General features: G+C 40.1%; 1 protein-coding gene across 3 annotated transcripts in view; it reads left to right on the top strand.

Annotated features, from left to right (window-relative positions):
• RASSF8 (Ras association domain family member 8) overlaps window positions 1-14,609 on the top strand; it is a 91,021-nt gene that overhangs the window by 70,332 nt on the left and 6,080 nt on the right. For all 3 annotated transcript variants that reach the window (XM_027450014.3, XM_027450015.3, XM_027450013.3), the window contains 2 exons: window positions 693-886; window positions 10,562-11,451. In XM_027450014.3, coding sequence (XP_027305815.1) covers window positions 784-886; window positions 10,562-11,451 — 993 coding nt within the window. In that variant the 5' untranslated portion in view covers window positions 693-783. The remainder of the gene's footprint in view (window positions 1-692; window positions 887-10,561; window positions 11,452-14,609) is intronic.

The raw sequence follows: 14,609 nt of genomic DNA, 5'->3' as shown, positions 1-14,609 counted from the left end.
ATAACTTACTTTTTGGTTTAGTGTCATTGCAGTGCATGTGGAAAAGCCCAGGGTAACATTTAAGCCAAAGTCTAATTTACAGAATCAGCACAATGTTGGCAAGTACGGAAGTACCTCCAAAGCATTTTCCCAATGTCCCTCCTTGCTCTAGAGAGAAAGAAACGATCTTTCTGCTTGCTTTCCTTTCTGGGTTTTGTAGCATTTTCTATATGGTACTAGGAACCCTCAACTACTTCTGTATGGAGAGAGCAAGGTGGGACACTCAAGGATGGCTGTAATTAAAGACGTTTCCCCCTTGTTTTGCTGTACCTGATATGAATTACTGACCTGACGTGAAAATGTCTCTAACCATTCCCTTGAGACATCCAGGCAATATGTAACGGAAGGAGGGCACTTCTTACTGGAAACTTATGGATTTACCTTGGAGTTGTTTATTTGATGCTATTTCTGTTGGTGCTCTTTTTGTCATAATTTATATTAGGAAATAAACTGTAATGAAACTTCTGGCAAGTCTAAAATAACAGAATACGTAGAGATTGCCAAAGCAAGAGATAATGGTTTCCTGCTATTAAGTTAAATAAATGAGACCATGTACCTCTTCTACCCAATAGATGCTGAGCTGAATTTATTCACTTTTTAAATTGGTAATACCTCTCTATAAACACCAGGACTTTTTTTTTTTTCTCTTTTAGCTTCTGAGAGAAGACTTGCATTATCTCTTGTGTAGCTGCAAGTATGACTTGACTGGGTTGCATTCATGGCTCTTGGATGATCTGGTGAACCATGGAGCTCAAGGTATGGGTGGATGGAGTCCAGAGAATTGTGTGTGGGGTCACCGAAGTCACAACATGCCAGGAAGTTGTAATAGCCCTTGCTCAAGCTATTGGTAAGTAACTGTCAGCTGGATGCCTTGGGTTTGGGGTGAAGATAAACCAAGGGGTGGTGGGGTTGTACTGAGTCTCAGAAGAGCATGAACATATAAAGCACAATGAAATAACCTTGTAGTGTCTTAGAAGGCAAAGTAAACTTGCTGTCTTTGGGTTTTCTTAACCTGCTAGAGAGAAGTTTAAAATAAAAATAATAATAATTAAAAAAAATGAAAGTTGTAAACTTTCAGTAAGAATTTGTTTTCTGAATAATTATATGCTGCTGTTTGTCATTGTAAATACAGTCTGGAGTGCTGAACTGTCGATGTTTTGAATACCAAGGATACATAAAAGCCATGCAAAACAGTTGATTGGTTTTCACAAGCTAGTGATGTTAATTGAAATTATACACATTGAAAGAATATGTAGCTGTATTGGATATAGTATAGATCATTAAAATATATCCTTCAGGATATATTTTTCGTCCTGCACTCCACATAACTTGATAACTTGATAACTTGACTTTTTCGTCCTGCACTCCACATAACTTGATACTAACGAAAGGATAACTTGAAGTTTGTTCAGTTTTAGCTATTTGCTGAACAGCTTATAAAACAAAATCAACAACGCCAAACCAATCATCTTTGAAGCTCCAGTGCAATAAAGAAGAGTCTTGTTAGTGCTGTCTTCAGTCTTCTCAGGTCTTTCTCAGTGGTTGAGAGGATCTCTCTAAAATCTCGCATCCAGTGGTAAACTGTAAAGTGTGCTTTTACTGTTTGTATTAGTTGCAGATTTTCATTTATTCCTAATCAGTTTGTGAATTGCTTTCTTCCATATCTCATTTTCTGCCTGTAGATTTTTAAAGATAGTTATGCTAGGATGATGATTTCCTAGTGATATAAAAAGCATCACATACATTTAAAAAAAAAAGAAGTGCTTGTGGTAGCCTTTTCTGTTCTTTACCTTACTTACAGTATCTCTTTCATCCTTTTTCATCCTTTTCCTTTTCCTCTTGCCCAGAAAACAAAAATGTCAGGATCCCAATTCTAGACAATACTCTTATCTTCTCCCGTGTGATTTCTTTTCTGTCTTTTTTTTTTCCTGCCCTCAGTTATTGGCTTGAATTCTGAAAACACTGTCAGTCTTGGAAACGCACACAGTTTTTGTCAATTGAGCAGACTTCCTTTTCTATAACACATCACCAGTTCACTTGGGGCATTCGACTCTGTTTCCATGTGGAGATAAATTTCAATTGCAACCAGAGCCAAATTAAGATAATTCCAGGTCATATAACTTTGGAAAATCTTTTTTTAGGCAAATATCTTCTCTAGAAAACACCTAGAGTAACCATATTCCAGGTTCTCAATAGGGCTGCTTGGGCAATATTAAACACCCATATAAATTATACCTCTTTGGCAGATAGGGTTTTCCCAACCTTCCTATCAGGCCATTTATCAGAAAAGCAACCATATGTCTGCTTCTTTGATTTGGCTTGTATGTACCAGTTTACCAGGAATAACTGTCACTCAAATTTGAATGGGAAGCTATTAAAATGTATTAGTTTAGTTCCCACCTGACATTTGGTGGTGGAAAGTAGCCAGTCTAAGTTGGCTTTCTCCTTGGTTGGCTCTGATCTTATTTTCCACTTCTCAGTCTGTCTCCTTCAGCAGTCACATAGTTTAGCAGGACTCAGTATTATTTTGTCTGCCTGTTAGTCTGTCTGCAAAGTTATTCTGATGCTCCTGTTGTTTTATTTTTCTTACGATATATTGTTAAGTTCTTGACTTAAGCAATGCAATCCATGACCTCCCAACAGTACAACCTTCACTGAACCTGCAATATGAACTGCAATAGATAATATTGTTTGTGTTGAAGTGCAGCAGCAGGAATATCTGCAAATTAACTTATTTTACAGCTACATCTGCTGAAGAATGCACAAGCCAAAGATATTTGTCAGTACCTTTTGAAGACATCTGCAGCTCATGAAGCCTCTCATGGACAAACTAAAGCTGCCTCCGTTCTAGAGATAAGAAAAATAAAGCTGTACAATTTATTAAAAAATAGGAAAAATAAAATTAAAAAATAAATAAATAGAATGGGTTCTGCTAGAAAGATATTTCTGGAGATCATCTGATTCAGCCCCCCTGCTCAAAGCAGGGTCACCTAGAGCAGGTTGCTCAGGACCGTGTTCAGTCAGGTTTTGAGTATGGCCAAGCATGGAGAATCAACAACCTGTCTGGGGAACCTGTGTCAGGGTTTGGTCACACTGGTCACACTCACAGTTAAGAAATTGAGTGTTTTGTTTTGTTTTGTTTTGTTTTGTTTTTCCTTCGTGCTTTGTTCTGCTACTTGATCAAATACATTTCTCCTGATCTCCCACTGTAGGGGAAGACCCCCCAAAAAAAAAGTTTTCATCTCTTTCCGTTCCAGCTCTTCTGTTATATCATGGGAAGTCAGTAGTAACCTACATCTTAACCAAACGAAAGCAGCAAGTCCAGCAAGTCATGTTAGGCTATACACTTTTGTATAAGATTCTGCCCTGTAGCCAAAGTATAGCCTAATCCCTTGGTATTGAATAGGAGTTCTGTCACTTAACTTGCCTATGTAATGCTCTTTGACCCATTCCTTACAAATTAGTTTCTGTCACTAGTGCTCTTTCAGTGGAAATGTCTGCACGTCTCTTCCTTTGAGGCTGTACTCCTGATGGATATCATTTGTGTTTCTTCTTCTTGCACGATGATCTCCTTCCCCTTTTGCCCTTTTCTTTATCATTGAGGAGTAGCAAATGATTGCATTCCCAGTTTCTGTACAAATTAGTTTTTCAGTTTTCGTTATGCTTGAAGCTAATGGTTAAATCTCAAATAAACCTAATTTTTGTAAAAAAAAATAAAAAATAAAAAATAAATAAAATTCTTTGATTCCAGCAAAGCTGATTTAAAAAAAAAAAAAAAAACAAAAACACAAACAACACAAACAAACAAAAACGCACACATATTTTAACAAATGAGGAAGAGAATAATAATAATCAGACATAATTTTGGATAATGTTTTGTCTCAAACTTAGAGAGACAGTCTCCAGAAATGCCTTAGCTGGAGGGAGGGTCTCTGGAATTTTGGTCAATTAAGTCATGAAACTATCAGGTTACAAGTTTGCAGAGAGTGAATTCTCCTCGCACTGGTATCTTGGAAGAATACTTGACATTACCTTTAATGAGTTTTATTCAGGGACACTATTTTTTTTTTTTAATTCAAGCTGCTTGCAGATTATGAAGTAAGATGAAAATTGACCTTACATACAAGAAAAGGTTGTTTTGTCATCAAAAACTAAGGCTTCAACACTTCAACATAATGCAAGAGTGTACCACAGTGCACAAATTAAATGGAAAACTGTGGGTCTTGTTTTAAAAATACTTTTGTCAGGAGAGATTTTTTTAAATCACATCCATCGCTGTCTATTTTAAAAATGTATATTTGACAGCAAATTCTGCCTGTTTTTCTGCTTTCACTAGCTCTTCAGTGCATTCAGTGAAAATTGTGCCAAAACAGCTTCATATAAATTTTGCTTGCTTGTTTAAATTTCTCCTCTTAAATTGGTCCACTGAAAAAGATATGTGAAAAAGTTACTGATTTTTTTCACCTGCATGTGTGAAGAGATGGTTGGTGAATCCACTCAGTGCTTCACAAAGTTGTATACAAACTTACAGCCTGATGTGTATGGGCATGGTGGCTCCTCTCAAAATATACTGGGGGGGGGGGGGGGACGGCAGGAGGGAGAAACAGGCTGCATGCTAAAGATTGTGAGCTACTTGTGTTGGAAGTTAGTGTAGACAGATGTAGTTTAACATCAGAAGTTTTATTTAAAAAAAAAAAAAAAAAAAAACAACAACAAAAAACCACAAAACTTTTCCTATCTGTTTTCCATTCAGATCTTAAAAATAAATATTCTTTCAAAGGAATATGATGATGAATGGAGCAGCCACAAACACACTTGTCCTGTTTCTTCAGAAGTGGTGGTCTTCCAGTTCTAGCCCCATGAAGATTTTTACTGCATTTCTTGTGATTTCCTTCCCTTCTGGAGACTGGAGTGTGTCTTCTGTACCCCTAATGACATGTTTGGTTCCTAGAAAATGAATATTGTAGTCTAGAGAAGTGAATCTTGAATTTCAAACCAAAGTAGATTTTGGTTTGCCTTGCTGAACAGCAGTACAGCTGTCTCTCTTCAAAATTAAGCAAATGCAGCTGTCAAGTTTTTGTTGTTGTTGTAGTTGAGTATTCTTCCTGAAGATGAACTGGATGCATTTATGAAAATAAAGCAAAGACTTATTCATGCTGTTTTAAATATGCATTACAGCATTGTAAGGCTCAGCCAGAGCTCTATCTGGAAAAATCATGCCTCTTCAGTGTTGTCTCTTTTTATGTTCACCCCTTCCTCCAAACAATTTCTGCTAAAGCAAGTGCCAGAGCTCGCTGTCAAAGGCTTTGAGTAAAAAGAATCTGAGGTTGAATTGAATCATAGCAGTGAGTTTGAGGGGGGTTAGAAAAAGGGAATAGTATTTGTTGTGTACAAACTAAAGTTTTCAAACATTGGATTAATCATGTAGTGTACTGCTGAGAATCACTTAAAACCTGTGTAACTTTTCACCCCAGCTTTTCATTCTTTACTGGTTTAAGTAGCAATGTTGATAGAGATAATAGAAAGCACAAGAGAGCGGTCTGTGGTGGTGGTCCCAAAGTGTGCTCATGTGAACTTCATGGTTTTCTAGTTACAGGGTGGTTGGATGGGGTGATTCGTTGCCGCCTTTGCTGATGTGGTCTGTCTAGTGTAGCAGTGGCACATGCAGCTAAGACCTGGGCTGGTTTATCTGCTTGCTACATCTTGCTGTCTGACCTGGGCCAAACTGCCTCCCCATCTTTGCTCTGCATTGCTTTGCATATTTAGGAAATCGGTATAACATAAGTGCATTACTGTGAGGTGCTTAGATGAAAGGCAGCTAGATGGATGAGATGACTTCAAGTGCTTTGTCTTGTCAGATTGCAATCAACTATTGTATACCCCATGTAAGAGAAAGGTTAACACTAATAAACCAAGGCTTCAGGCCTGATTAAGGCACACAAATGCATTGCAAGCACAGCTAGTCGTACTGAACCAAGTAGACTGCCTCACTGTCATTATATATGAAATATATTTTATATATTTCTGTGGGCATGTTTTACTAGGACTTCGACCCCCACTCTGATTTTCCTTGTTTTCTATGGTATGGATACATGCGTATGCAAAATATGGCATGGGTTAAGAAACCTGAGTAACACAAACTCTGTCACCTCTGTTTTAAAGACTTTTTTTTTTTTTTAATATTTCTAATCATTCTTGTGTACTTAATGAGTTTTGAGGTAGCTGGAATGATTTTTTAAAAATTTGCTATGGATGTTAAGTATCACATAGTGCATGAAATGTGAGCTTCATATTTTACAAATACTGAGCTCAAATCATACTGGGTTTATTAAAATAGCCACCAATTACTTTTCCATCAGAGCCATTAAAGATTCAGGAGTTGATGATGTTGTCCCTTGGTAAGGCAGAGCATTTTCTCTGAAGTGTTTGATATGTTAAGAGTGCCTGCAAAATTTTCCCCATGTACAATTCTTTTTTTTTATTGCTTTGTTCAGGAAGACAGCATCCTGCCTGGGGCTGTGGGTTACCCATGGGAAGCCAAGAAGGCCCAGACTGGGGAGAGGGCGTGTTCATCAGTGCCTCCCAGAGCTCTGGTCAGAAGAGGGGAAGCTGGAAGTGCAGCTGTGTGGCCTCTGGTGACAGAGGCCTGCTCTTGCCCACTCAGGCCCATTCTGTAGGGAAGGAGAGGTCCCTCCCCACGGGGAATGAGTGCTTGTCTCCCTACTCTTCCCAGAAATAATGTGAGACCAGAGCAAAGCCTCACCTGCCTGTACTGACTCAGTGCTGTAGGTCCTAGTCATGAAGCAGAAAAGAAAATTAAAGAAAAGATGAGCTTTTGTGCTTGAAATAACCTCATTATTAAAATTATTGAAGTAACCTCATATGGCCTGACTAGAACAGTAATTCAAAGAGCTCTGTTTTTACACGGTACATTGTGCTACCTGCATGCAGTGATGCGCCTGTCCCTGAAATGCTTTTTGTGTAAAGGTTCATGCCCCTTTGGGAAGGGGTGAAGGGATGATTCATTCCTGTACTGAAAAGCAGTATTGATGACCTCTCAAGTTAGAATCCTTCCAAAAGTGTTGCATGAGAAACATTGCTGCTACTAGTTTCCTTTGAATTCATTTTTCATTTTTGACAGCAGAAATAGTCGTTCATGTGTTCTTTTTCAGCTGCAAATATTAAAGCAGATAGAGAAGCTTGAAGTGAATAATAGTTGTGTGTCCTACTATATTCATGGAGTGTAATTAAGAAGTCCATCCCTTGAGAGTCTAAAAAGAAATGCCCAATTATATTGTTCCTGTGTTTCAATATTTTAATCACCGTTCATTGTAATGAAATCTGTGTTTAAATTACCAAATTAGGTCAATCTCAAACTAAGACTACATCAGTCAGGCACATGACATGGGCATTGAAATCTGTGGTGTCTGACTGTGCAGAGAAGCAGAGGTTAGTACAGGATGCTGGTTGTAGTGAGCTCTTTAACGGCTCATTGATCAAGTGATACCCGATAGCATTAGAAAGAGCTGAGTTCAAAACAGTGTACCCAGATTCACTGCAGGCTGTCAGAGTTCTGGAGTCCATATTTCCTTTTTTGATCTATTTCTCCCTTTTAAAATAAAAGATTGTTTTGAAGACATTCCGTTATTAATAGAGCCTGTGATAAGTTTTCATGCCAAGGTAGCTTTAGGTATAAACTTAACCTGTTAACCTTGACACTGACCCTTTCTGCAGATGCAAGGTGCTTTATGTATGTTGTAAATATATACATACTTTGTTATAGTTTGTAATCCATTGTTTTGCAAAACAGACATGAATTCTTGATGACTGTTTTGAGATGGCAATGTTACGTGGTCCATGTCAGGTTCAGCAGACCAGCACAGAATATTAATGAGAACTAGTTGGGCAGTGAATGGGATGTAGAGGCTCTCTGCTTCTCTCCAGTCCCTGAATCATTGTTTTCTGAGGAGGAAAGCGTAGAATACAGCACTGATGATGCTTGGTTTGTGCTGACTGGATTGTTTTCTCTACCATTCTCATTGGTATGGCATTTTGGTAAAGTATTAAAAAAATAATAATAAAAAATCATCTAATGTGTTTTAATAGTATACATTCTAAAAAAGTTTGTTTTCAGGCGTTGTAAGGGATCCACTAACAAGGCATGTACCTGCTGTGAACGTTGGTACAATAAAGCTGTGCTGTGTCAGCTTCTTGAATAGTCTGCTTCACTGCTTATCTAGCTTTATCTGAAGATATTTCATAAATCTGCATGAGATTAAATGTATGGAATATATAGCTTGTAAAAACACCGTATGGTTTAATGTATGTTGTACGTTGCTTATGTGAGGCACATAACATAAGTAAAACTAACAAGTTCATTTTTTAAATAAGGTTTGTGTGAATAAGGAAGGGCTGAGTTGTTCTGCCAGGTGCTGCATAAACACAAACAAGTCTGTTTCAGAAAGCTTTTGGACAACATACAAGACAAGAAGCAGCATACAGACATTGCACTGTTCTTTGTCAACAATCAAAGCAACCTGCTTTCTCCTTGCTAGTGGTAGCACTTCAAAAATAGCAGTTTGTTATAAGGATACCTGTATTCTTAAATATTCTGTCATTAGTTTTGAATCAGCTCACTCACCCTTTAATTTGTGAATTAATCCCCTCTAATGCAAGCAAACATCACTGTTGTGGTTTTCTAGGTATTGTTAAACACTGTCATAAATAGCCTGAATAGAGTAAACCTAGGTAATGATCTCAGATGAGGACAACTTTGTTTTAGACTAGTATTGAACTCCAGGTGTGGCTGTTGAACTGTGTAAATATGACTTTTACTAAATACTTTCCTTTATGTGGCTCTTGAGCATGGAGTTCATTATTTAGGACTGCATGTTGATTTGGAATCCTGATCTAAGATGGAAATAGTTCTTGGCAAGCACTTTGCTTAATTCCCTTTTTCATTTTTGGTTGAGATTGCTAGCTGTATTCCCTTCCCCCCTTTTCTGTTTTGCCTCTTACTATGTTTCTTTTAAGCAGTGCATTTAGTAGCAAAGTGCTAAGAACTTGCATGCTGACCACTCCCCTAGTGGTACCCTAATTACAATTTTAAGACTTATTTGAACCTGGCTGTTTCTGACACAACAAGAACACTAGTAGCATTACCATGTTTACAAGATGAAAGCTGAAAGCTTTTAAGATTAACAAAATAGAGTGGAAAATACAACCTTTGTCCTAGGATCTGTAGCACACTTTCATTTTTCTTCCTTGGGGTTTTATTGTTAGTACACTGTGGCAAACAGCACTAGGTTTATTTTTCCTATAATAACACTGATGCCTACTACAAACCATAAATCTTAATGGGTCAACGAACAATATTGTGGGTTGGTGAAACAAACAAATAAATAACATCTGACTTTGTATCTTGGCATAATAAACTTGGTTTTGAAGTAGTTTATGACAATAAACTTTTAGATCTGTTTCTGAAAATGTGGGCTAAGCACAGTAGTATGTTTATCGATAGACTTTCATTTTTCCCCAGTGCTTACCTCAAGTCGTTTATTTATAAGGCATTAGGGGAGGTGGAATGTTTCCATACTGCTTGCCCTGTTTTGCTGACTTCAATCATTTAAATCTTTGCATCTTCTTTGAGCTTTCACTCCTAACTTGGAAGTGAATGTGGATGCTTTGGCCTCTTATTTGGCCAGCTAACTATTGCTGGTGTGATCCACCAGCCAAAGCAATCTGCTTTCTAGATTGTGCCTGTCAAGCTGATTTTTGTTGTTGTCTTCATCATGAACTACTTGTGAGAAAGTGAGATCAGAGGAGCCATTTCCAGCAAACTACCCGTTCACCTGGGGAGCTCTTTCAAAGGCTGGTCTGATGCTAGCAGATTTTAGGGGGCTACACCATGTGTCAATTGGTGTGGCAGAGCTTGCCTCCTACGGACTGGAGGTGGGGAATCTGTGCGAGTGTTGCGGTTGGAGGCCAGAGGCAGACTTCCAGCCCAAGACTGTACCTTGGGGGAAAGTGCAGGTGGAGAAAGTGAACAAAACACATCAGATGGACATCAGACACCTTTATTCCAACTCCCCCAACTCATAGTTGCATAAATGACTGGCATTTCAAGCGTGTATGTGCTGACATAAGTTACCATTTAAATGATGGCCTGTCGTGGCAGTGGATATGTGTATGGCATTAAAATAGCAAACGATGTGTTTAGGGCTAGCGGTAACCACAGAACCGTTCCAAAATCCCCTGGGATAACGCGTGCTTTAAAACCAGTCGATTTTCGGCACCTTTTTGCCCGCGACGCCGTGGGCTTTCGCCCTCACGACGGAGACCGCGCGGTGTGGGTCGGTCCGTCCGTCCGTCCGTCCGTCCGTGGGGGCGCCCCGCGGGCCGTGCCGGGGAAGGGCCCCCCGGAGCCGCCGATGGGGCCGGCGGCGGGCCCTGCCCTACCCGGGGCGGCGGCGCCCCCTGGCGGGGCGGCCGCTGACGCCTGTCCCTGTTCCTGTCCCTTCAGGGCGCACCGGTCGCTACGCGCTGATCGAGAAGTGGCGGGACACCGAGCGGCACCTGGCGCCCCACGAGAACCCCGTGGTGTCGCTCAACAAGTGGGGGCAGTACGCCAGCGACGTGCAGCTGATCCTGCGCCGCACCGGGCCCTCCCTGAGCGAGAGGCCCACCTCGGACAGCGTGGCTCGCGGCCCCGAGAGGACTTTGTACCGGCAGAGCCTGCCACCCCTGGCCAAGCTGCGGCCTCCAAATGACAAAGCCATGAAGCGGAGGGAGCCGAAAAGGAAGTCCCTGACCTTCACTGGTGGGGCGAAGGGGCTAATGGACATCTTCGGTAAAAGTAAGGAGTCTGAGTTCAAGCAGAAGGTGCTCAACAACTGCAAAACGACGGCAGAAGAGCTGAAGAAGCTGATTCACCTCCAGACAGATAAACTGCAGTGCATTGAGAAGCAGCTGGAGTCCAACGAGGCGGAGATCCGGTACTGGGAGCAGAAGTACAACTCCAGTCTGGAGGAAGAAATCCTCAAGCTAGAGCAGAAGATCAAAAGAAACGAAGTAGAGATCGAGGAGGAAGAGTTCTGGGAAAACGAGCTGCAGATCGAGCAAGAGAACGAGAAACAGCTAAAGGAGCAGCTCCAGGAGATGAGGCAGAGGATCCTAGAATGCGAGAGCAAGCTGAAGGACTACGTGTCGCAGATCCACGATATGGAGAGTGGCCTCGAAGCGGAGAAGTTGCATCGGGAAGTTCAAGAATCCCAAGTGAATGAAGAAGAGGTCAAAGAAAAGATTGAGAAGGTGAAAGGTGAAATTGATATTCAGGGCCAGCAAAGTTTACGATTGGAAAACGGCATCAAAGCTGTAGAAAGATCTCTGGGCCAAGCTACCAAACGGTTACAGGTAAGAACAACCTTTTTATCTATGGCTAAACAGAAGTCAAAAACCTGATTATAACATTTTTTTTTTCTAGCACAGATTTCAAGCTGACAAAGGAATGCATAAGGAACTTTCCATGGTGAACTTGGGTAAAAGGAAGAAAAAGTTGCTTCCATTTTCAAATTGCGATTCAGATTGCTTTGAAGAACAGTCAATTTTAATTTTATCTATCACAGACAACCTCTCCTTATTCACATGCAGGCTAAGTTCCTTCCCCATCAGTTAGAGCACGTTTGCTGCCATTCACTGACTGCTCAGTGACCTCTGAGAAATCATTCAGAGCATATCTTCACCATACAGTGGAGTGTGATAGCAAAATACCAGAGCTAGTATCAGCCAAAGTAGCTGAGGGCAATGCAGCCGCATCCATGGCAATGCATCTGGCCCCTTTGCCCTGCTGTGAGGGAGTGTTCATTACCTCAGTGTAGCACTGTTACGCTGGTGAGTCTGCATTGTTCCACAGCTCAAAAAAAAAAAATCTCTTGCATGAACAATAGCACATTCAGCGCTAGCCGAGGGATGGTTGTATTGCAGGGTGCTGAACAGGACCATAGTGCTCTTGGCCGAACTCTTTTAAAAGCATTTGTCTTCAAACCTCTGTTGATTTAGGGTTAGATAACTTGAGAATTTAGGCCCCAGCTCTTGGCAGATCAGTGCATTATATTAAGTTTCAGGGAAACTGGCACCACCATAGCCTTTTCTGAAGCTAAACTTCGGATTGTTGTTGGTTATTTCTGCTACCAAAGATGATGAATTAAAAAGTACAGTCCAAAAGCAGCATCTGGATAGTAGATGGATGTAGAGTTAAAACAGCTGCTATCTTACAAGGACATTGTTTTAAAGAGCAGCATCTCCCTTTTCCTGTCCAGCTTGCCAGTGTTCAGGATTTTCTCTCCACATCAGGCAGTTGTGGCACGTGTCACAAGAGAATCCAGTCTCTACTTCCTTTCAAGAGCTGATGATATCTCTTGGAAATTAATAGAGCACGAAAGAATAAATATAAATGGAAATACAGCTGCTAGCAGAGAGGTGAAGGAGAGATTGTAACTCTGGGGATCAAATCCTAGACTTTTAACGTACCACGTAAGACTGAGGAACCAACACATCCATTTGAGTTGTGATTCTGGCAGTATTCCTGGGATTCACAATCACTGTATTTCACAGGGCTGCAGTTGCAATCAGATAATTCCACTATAAATATGTAAAGGGATTTTGCATCCTTACTCCTGAACACCCAGAACCATGTGTATAAGTTGTCTTTACAAAATGAGTGAGAAAAATGTGATCTTTTCACCTAAAGCAAAACAGATGAAAACTGTAAGCAGTTCTGGCCATATTTTTCTAGCCTAGAGAAATTATGCATACAGATTTCTGCTAACTGAAATTATTGAGTCCTCAGTAACACTCACTGAGGCTATGATTATGTTCAGAATGTTCTGTGTTACATTCCTTTTGTAGGCAAGGGTTTCACTTTCTTATGGAAGCTCCTGGTAAGTTCAGGTCTTTCAAGCTTGTAAACTTAAAGGTGCATTGATCTGGAAGATCAGAATGAAATAAATTCAGCTCTGTATTACATAGTTTTGGGAGCTAGAAATAGAGAAATAGCTTCTTGCGTGCTGAAAGTTAAATAATATTATCACTGATAGAACTAATTGATACGAAAATAGAAAAGTTGAGATGGGGTTTTTAGACCTTTCAATATGAAAGAAAATGTTAGTTCACTATACTGAAAGTGATGAGAACACAGCTGGCATTTTTAATAGACTTTTCAGAAATGTCTGGTGATTTGCCTTACCTCTTACGTCATTCCTTTTCTTTACCATCCTCCCACCCCCACCAGTAGAGATAGCTTTCCAAAATATGAGGCTATGTTCAGTTATGGATTAGATGCAGAATTATGCTCTCCTTTTTTTCTAGAGAAAGATGTTGAATGCAAAACCAACCCACCAATCAAAAAATAAAAATAAGAAAAAGAACCCCCCATCCTACTTCAAGTAAAAGATCTCACTAAGGTTTCACAGGTATATATTAAATTCACATCTTAAATCAACAGGATTTGGGGGCAATACTTAACATTTTTTAGCTTATTTCCTGAAAGAGTTGAGAAATGTCAAGAACAAATTATTTATCATGTTCTGTTACCCTGCATATTGCAGTGATTATTTTTTTAAGCTGAATTCTCTTCAGTGGCAACTTTGTTCTAACCTCATAAAATGTGGCACTGCAGAATTAGCCTTGTAGTAATTAAAGACAAGTGAGATTTTTTTTTTGTCTCCTAAGTGCCCAGTTGTAGGTCTAAAATAAATTGAAGAATTTTTCTGTAAAATTATCCTAAAGTTTGGAGATGGCCTGATCCCATTTCTCAGTCCAGTTCCTCTGAAAGCTTATAGCAAATGAATGGAAGCAAGCGTAGCTCAGAGTTGGGACCAACCACACGATCTGCGTTGATTGAACCTGTCAGGCAAAAACGCATCAGTGACAAAGCCACTGACACTTGCAAAGTCCTAATTTAAATATCAGATCACTTTGGTCAATTTTCTTCCTAACTGTAGAATTAAATTGCAACCATGATGCAAGATTGAAGTGAATAAGGGCTATCTGGGACTATTTCTACAACATATCCACAAAGCTTTTCTCCCTCAGTCCTTGTGTAATTTCACATATAATTCTGCTTACACCAGATAATTAGAGAAAATAAGGGTGACCCAACCTTCCTGTGTCACCAAAATGGGAGTGCAGCAGTATTCACTGAATGGAAATGCCTGTGGATGTGTTGCCTGGCTAGCTAGCCCATCACTTGTGTGGCCAGTTAGGCAAAGCCCATCCTGGCTGTTGAAGGCATCCCCATGCAGCCTTCTGCTAATGAAGCTGGGTCTGGGGTGGAAGAAAAATCCTACTGCAAGAGTATCATAATCTGTTGGAGCTGTAGGTGCTGCGTATCGTGCCAGAATTACAAAGCATTGAAGGAGAGCCTAAATAATCATCCTTCGTACTTGTGCAGGGTTGGATAACTAGCCAGGATTTGGCCTCACTCTGCTAGTGTTTCTAGCAGAGTGAGACAGTTCTGTCCATCAGAATTTACACTCAGCGTAGAAAATGCAAAGGACAAGAAGAGAGAGGAA

The sequence above is a fragment of the Anas platyrhynchos genome, chromosome 1, assembly GCF_047663525.1.
Source record: "Anas platyrhynchos isolate ZD024472 breed Pekin duck chromosome 1, IASCAAS_PekinDuck_T2T, whole genome shotgun sequence".
Lineage (NCBI taxonomy): Eukaryota > Metazoa > Chordata > Aves > Anseriformes > Anatidae > Anas > Anas platyrhynchos.
This window is presented reverse-complemented; position numbering and strand designations above follow the sequence as displayed.